Source organism: Acinonyx jubatus, chromosome D1 (assembly GCF_027475565.1).
Source record: "Acinonyx jubatus isolate Ajub_Pintada_27869175 chromosome D1, VMU_Ajub_asm_v1.0, whole genome shotgun sequence".
NCBI lineage: Eukaryota > Metazoa > Chordata > Mammalia > Carnivora > Felidae > Acinonyx > Acinonyx jubatus.
In genome coordinates this window covers 57,225,878-57,232,911 of record NC_069390.1, presented here as the reverse complement: position 1 = coordinate 57,232,911, position 7,034 = coordinate 57,225,878, and the positions used below count along the sequence as shown (strand labels likewise).

Below are 7,034 nucleotides of genomic sequence, written 5' to 3'. Positions count from 1 at the left end.
TAAGTTTTGGGGTAGTTTCTTACTCAGCAGTAGTTAACTGCTGTAGTGCTATATTGTCACATTACACCCTCACAACAACCCTGAAAGGTGGAGTTTGTGTCTTCCATAGTGTGTGTGTGTGTGTGTGTGTGTGAGAGAGAGAGAGAGAGAGAGAGAGAGGGAGGGAGAGAGGGAGAGAGAGACAGAAAGAGAGAGAGAGAGACAGACAGCAAGCATATGCATACACAGAGGGAGAGTGAGAGAGAATCTTAAGCAGGCTCCATGCCCAGCACAGAGTCCAATGCGGGATTCCATCCTACAACTGCAAGATCATGACCTGAGTCCAAGTCAAGAATTGGATACTTAACTGACTGAGTCACCCAGGTGCCCCATTCCTTCCATTTTTAAGATTAGAAAACCAATGCTGAGTGCAGTGACCCCTCACACCTGGAAAGTGGCACAGCTGGAATTTGCCCTCATGTTTATTGGATTCCAGAGCACAGGGAGAACCTGGTTCTGTTTTCTCAGCTGGAATGTCTGCAGGGTGAAGTTTAAGGAACAGAACAGGAGGAGGAGGTCTCTCTGATGTGTCTCCTCTCATTTTTTTTTTATTCCATCACATTAGTTAGCAGCCACTACACCATCTAGTGTGTATATGTGATTCTGTGGCAAGAAGTTTTATTAGAACAAACAGTGGAATTTTGAGAGGCTCTTGAGTAACCTTGGACAAATGTTTGTGCTTTTCTAGGCCTTAGTTTATTTGTCCACTATATGGGAAATATAACCCTTGTCCCACATGCCTCACCAGGAAACCGTGAAGATCAAGTGTGAAGGGATTTTGTAAAATGTGAAGTGTTGTTGAGTATGGAAAGGTCTGCTTTGAGTACAGAGCACCCCTGACCCAGGGCCCTCCCAGTCCCACACAGCTACCTCTGCACAGGTGGCCAGCGCTCCCCCTCTTCTCTCCCACCTGAGTTTTGCTTCCAGAGACAGAATATTGAGAGAAGTTTAAGGCCCCGACTCACTTCTTTAGCCTCATCCCTCACCATGACCCCTCTCTTAGGCCACACTGCAGCCATGCTGAACTAGTGGAAATTCCCCAAGCCTGCCAGGAGCTTTCTGTATGCTGAGACTTTATCTGTGCCCTTTCTCTTCCCTGGACACCGTTTCCAGCTTCTCCACCTGGTGTGTTCCTACTCATCTTTCAAGACTCAGCTTAGATGTCCCCACTTCTAGGATGCCTCTCTTGACCTGGTTCAGGACCTCCTAATTCTCCCCTTGATTAGCGCACCAGCCTCCTGCCTGAGCTCTTGGCCTCCAGCTTCCCTTTACCACTCAAAGCCCCCATGGTGCAGCCAGCAGCCTTTCTAAAACACAAATCTTGTCATGTCACTCCACTTAAAATAACCAGTCAATGGAATTATCCATCAATCAATGCTTCAAGGGCTTCTCCTTGCCCTCAGGAAGATATCCAAAGCCTTCTGCTGGAACTCAAGGCTTAGTCCCCAGTGGTGTCTCCAGCCTCAGCTCTCCTGTCTCTCCTGATTGCCCCACCCAGCACAGTACACCCCTGCCACATTGCTCTTGTGTCATATCTCAGACGCACCTTGCTCTCTCATGTCTCCCTATCTTTGTGCATCCCAGTGTTTCTCATGCCCAATCCCTTCATCTTACCTGGGGACTTCCTGCCTAATCTCCTAAGCCAGCTCTGATCTAACCTGTTCTGGAAGACTTTCCTGATGGCCCCAGGAAGAGTTTGTGGCTTCCTCTTCTTTATTCCCTATATGACTACTCATGCTTTTGTCACTGTGTGTCAGCTTGTCTGCTTACACTAGGAGTTTGCTGTATCTGACACGTGACTGTGTCCCCAGCAGTGCCAGCACAGGTGCATAGAGCAGCCATGTAGGATTTGTTGGTCGGGTGGGTGGTTGAACAAACAAACGAATGAATGAATGGTGAATGAATCCATCCTTGAACCATCACTTCTTGGTCAGCCCCAGAACTACTGTTTCCCAGGGTAAGCCCATTTTATAGCAAAAGGGGCAGCAGGGGAAGGGACTGCTCTAGAAGGGAGAAAGAAAATCAATAAAAATGTAAATCTAGTTGAGAAAAGCTGTCCCAGGCTGGCTGTGGGGAGAGATAAGGCTGGGCAGGCTGAGCCCTGGCTGACAGTGGAAGAGAGATTAGGGGACAAACAGAGCTGCAGCCAGGGCAGTGTGTCTCCCTCCTTGGTGGCTCCTCCCTCTGTCTTCACCTCGATCCTGCCCCCATGTTCTATGTGTGCCTTAAATTCTTTCAGGGACAGGAGAAGGAAACGTACAAATATTGGTCATCAGGTGCACTGCCTGTATGTTATTATTTGGTCTTCACAACTTTTGGGAGACAGGAAAGAGGAAGGATCAGCCTCACAAGTGAAGAAACAGATGCAGAGAAGTTAAATCACTTGTTCAGGGTCACATTGTGAGTAAGTGGCAGTCAGGATTTGAACCCAAAGCTCACTGACTCTAAAACTGTTCTTTTCACTCCACTCCACCAGAGGTCTACAGCCAGACTTCAGATGGTCCCCAGCCTCTGAAATCAGATGCACAAGTGTTTATATGACTGTGTGCAATTTTAATGGAGATGTATCTTTTTATCAGTGTCTTTAAGGTGGTTGTCATCCACCCTCCATTACCTCTACCAGGCTTTCTCTGTAGAGGTGGTGGCCTTTGAGTTGAGTCTGGAAGATTGGGTAGGACTTCATGAGGTGGGATGGAAAGCCAAGCAGTGGGGTGGGGATGAAGCAGGCCTACTAGGTAGCGGGAAGTGCCCGTGTTGGGGAATGTTAGGGGGAAAGAATTCAACGTGGCCAAAGAATGTCAAAGGTGCTGTGGGTTCTTGCTCTTCATTTATTTGCACTCCAATCATGGCTCCTGGCTCCCAGCTCGAGAGAGGCATCTGCCTGACCTGCAACTTTCCAGGGTGGGTCTGCCAAAGGGCCTCTAGGCCAGGCATCAAGATGTTCGTTCTGGTCCCAGGAGAAACTGCTAGATTTTACCACCAGTTGACTCGAGCATGGAGACTTTAATGACTTCTCCCAACTTCTAACGGCAGGGTGAGAAGAAAGTGAGTTCACAGATGCAATAGTTTGTGGCTCCTCATTGGCCAGAGGCCATAAGAGCATGGCTCCCTGGAATTCATCAGTCCCTGGGAACCCCTCCAGCCCTGACCTGTTCCACCCCTGGCTCTCAGCCCCATGTCTCTCTTGCGATGACTCCTGGAGTCTCCTCACCCTGACCAGCCTGGGAGATTTTAAACACAAGGACCTCATTTTCTCCTTCAAAGCTGAGCTTGACCCAGAGGCAGATTCAGCATGAAGCTAATGCTGCTTGAGTATCTGGGTCTCTCTCTAGGCCCAGGAAGGGGCCTCTGCAATGTGTTCAGGTTGTCATATCCTTGGGAAATCTGCAAAAGTAAGATGCTTTAACCACAAGCAGTTAAGATTGCTAGTTCCTTTTACTCCAGCTACTCGTGTCCCAGTTTCTCTTTATGTGAGGTGGTTGGAGGGGCCATGGGCATTTCTGGGATCTGGCTAAGGGGCAGTTGAATTGAGGATCACCTTAATTTGGGCTCATTGGGATATATTTATGCGATTCTCAGTCCCCTCTGTATATGGATAAATCATTGCTAGCTACCTCTGTATAGAGAATGGCCTCTAAGAATCTTCCTCCTCACTGTCCAACTCAGCATTGTGACATCAAGATATCATATCCAGAGGTCATCTCATAGCATGAATGTGTTTTATGCTACCTGGCCCTGGAAGTACATGGGCACTAGAGAAGAAACAGGTTTGCAGTGACAGAACCAGAAGCGAGGCTGCAGAAATTCCTTCCAATCGTCAGGGGGGGAAATGTATTTTAGAGGTGTGCACGAGAGTTAGTAAAAAGTATGCTATTTTCCTGAATTGTGTGATGTATTTTTTTTACTTCTTTTCTCATTATAGGTAAATTTTCACTCTTTCTTACCAATTTTGCGTTCTTTTTTCTTTTAAAGAGGGCTCCCCAAAGTTTATAAGCTTCAATTTGCACAAAACCCTGGCTTCACCATTTATGTTCTGTCTGATCTTGGCAAGTTGCTTAATTTTTCTGAACTGTTTCCTTTTCTGTAAAACGTGAATGACAATTTGGACAGGTGAAGCCTCACAAACTTCATGACCCGATCCCATTTCTGAAACCATGACTAGAGGAAGTAACCCAGTCAAATGAAAATTAGACCAGAATATACAGACAGGGAAAGATGTCATATATAAGAAATAATAGTGAATAATGAATCCAGTAAAACTTAAATCTAAATAGCTGGAAGTAATGTGGTTGTTGCAAACTCTAATGCAGTTTGTAAGAAAGGAATTTTGTAATAGAAGAGACATTATGCAAGAACAAATTTAATAATAAGCTGTATCTATAATTCCAAATTATTTCTGCAAAACCTGGGAAAAGGAATATAAAACGTAAACAGCCTCCTCTTGTTGGAGGAGAATTTGAAATTCTTGGCATTGATAACAGGCTCAGATAGATGTTAAACATTTAAAGATACCAGCCAATAGAATCAAAATGGGAGTGAGGACTTCTGTACCTTCCCCTTCCTCTTTCACATGGGAGAGCCTCAAAGCCCTGCCACAGGGAGATGCTCAGAGGGTCAGAGCTGCATTGCCCTCCTGCCCCCCACCTGCCTCCCAGCTTCTCCCCTGCCTCCAGCACAGGGCTTGGGAAGCTGCTGCTGACAGATCTGCCTCTTGCCTCCCAAGCAGCAGGTCCCAGCCAGGTCAGGTATGTGGTGGCAACAGAATGGGCTGGAGTAGATGGGGGAAACTCTCTCCCCCTCTCAGGGAGATAACCAGGCCAGATAAGACTAGCCATAAAACAAGACAAGGCCACTGAAGATAAGGACCAGTTGGTTCAGACACAAGCATTCCACAGACCCGCTCATTACATAGAGCCTGACATTAACAAGTCCCAGCATTCTAGGCCTGGGCCTTACAAAGAACAGGTGCTTACACCAACTCAGGCATCACAGAGAACCAGATGTTACCCCCCAAAACATGGTTATCACAGAACCAGGCATCTATACAGCCCCAGGCCACAAAGAGTTAGGCACCAGGAAGGAAATGTTGAAATTAGGATCTAGTCACAAAAGTAACAGTGACTTTGGTGGGCCCTGGTCAGAGTGAAATCTTGGCAATGTATAAGTACCAGTGAATGTGTGCAGAGTGTGTTTGGTCTTTGAAGTCAGAAAATGCCCAAGTGTGGGACCTGGGTCTCCCTCCCCACTGGAGCCCTGAAGGCAGAGACTAGGCCACACCCAGACTGTGGTTCCCTGAGGGCAAGGACTGGGACTTCCTGAGTCCAGAGAGCAAGCCTCCACCTCAGCTAAACTCCCCAGGGGCCCTCACACCAGGTTTGCTGGAGGCCCCGACCAACCTGGATGTCTTGTGAGGCCAGCTCCCTCCCTAGTAGGTCCCGCTCAGAGTTCAGGGCTCTGCCTCCAGGGGGCGCCAAATGGACACTTCTTGACGGAGGCTGTCCTGGCCCCACCTCCAGGCTGAGTGGGGCTGGAGATGAGACTTGAGTCCATACTGACCACACAGATGGTCATAGCTGGAAGAGGCCTGAAAGCTGGCAAGTCCATTTCCACCTGACAGAGGTGGTGGCTGAGGCCCAGAGAGGGTGCTCCTGGTGAGTGGCAAAGCTAGGCTAGGACCAGGTGTGCAGGGCAGCCTGGCCTACTGTTGTCTACTTCTCTATCTTAGGACCTGGGAGAAAGATATGCAGTCCTTCCACCAGGAAAGCCTGGTCGGGTCAGCCTGTCTGGCTGGGGGAGGAAGGGGGAAGACCATCTTGCATTAGAAGTGGCCAACACACCAAAACCCTAGACAACTCTTCGGTTCAGATGAGTCACAAAAGCCCAGAGAGGGTCAAACTTGCCCAAAGTCACATAGCAAGTTAGCAGAGGAGTCTGAATTAGAAAATGGGGTTCCTGACACCCAATATTGGGCAAAGAGCCCAGAGGAGGTATTCCCAGTGGCGGCCACTCTGGGACCAGCTCATGCTCTGAATTCCTCAGGCTTCTTTTCTGGCCCTGACACTAATGGCTGCTGTTGCTGTAGGCCAGGGATGGATACGGTGACCTGGGTCCTCTCCTCTTTGTCCTGCTGCCTTAGGATGGCCAAAATCAAGGCAAAGCAGGCCAGGGAGCCTGTCTTGAAGAAGAACTGGAGGCCGACAAACCTGGAAAAGAGCAAGGGACCTGTCAACTCAGGACCTCCCTTGTCTAGGGCTTGGATGGCCTTGGCCTGGGGCAGAGTAGGGTCAGCAATCATCACCCATTGTGTGATCAGAGACATTGAGACCTTGCAGGTGGAAAAGAGGCTTCCAGCCCCAGGGCAATGGACCCTATCACCATGGCCTTGGTTGGGGAGATGGGGAAGCCCCTGGAATTAGCCCCTTCCCTGGAAAAGGGGGAGATGCTCTGCAGAAGGAGTCCTGAACAGGGAGGCAGAAGCCTGGGCATCCTCCCTGACCTGTCCCCAGCTGGCTTATAGCCTGGGACAGTCCTCTCTGTCTAAGGGCTCAGGGGGCCTGATAGTTGCAACTTGGGATCACCCCACCGGCCACAAGAGGATTCCCTCTCCACTCTTTCCCTAACTCACCAAAGCTCTTATTTGATCTTTCTTCCTATAGAATGGGCACCAGTCAGTCCCAGCCCACAGGAGCCATGCCCTCCTCAGAGCTGGAAGTGACCAACTCCCTGCTCCCAGCCCTGTTAGTGAGTCCCCTTCAACCGCCTATCCCATCCCAGCAGCTCTCTGCCTTCAGGTTTCTTTGGGTTCCCCATTGCACAGATGGGAAGACTGAGTTCCAGAAAAGACAGGTCTCCCAATGAAAGAGACAGAGCTGGGCTGGATCCCAAGCCTCCTGTGTCCTAAATTGGCCTTCTCCCAACCCCACCTCAACTCCCCATCTTTCTCACAGCTGGGCTGCTCCCCTGATCCTCCCCCATGGTCCGCCACGGTGACACAT

The 7,034-nt window shown here is 49.3% G+C and overlaps 1 protein-coding gene across 6 annotated transcripts in view; it reads right to left on the bottom strand.

The window, feature by feature from the left end:
* Positions 1-78: 78 nt before the first annotated feature.
* SLCO2B1 (solute carrier organic anion transporter family member 2B1) overlaps positions 79-7,034 on the bottom strand; it is a 51,266-nt gene continuing 44,310 nt past the window's right edge. For 5 of the 6 annotated variants that reach the window (XM_053203698.1, XM_015075560.3, XM_015075564.3 and 2 more), the window contains one exon: positions 4,384-6,242. In XM_053203698.1, coding sequence (XP_053059673.1) covers positions 6,059-6,242 — 184 coding nt within the window. In that variant the 3' untranslated portion in view covers positions 4,384-6,058. Of the gene's footprint in view, positions 2,551-4,383; positions 6,243-7,034 lie in introns of those variants that run through there. The other variant, XM_053203697.1, reaches the window with a different exon arrangement.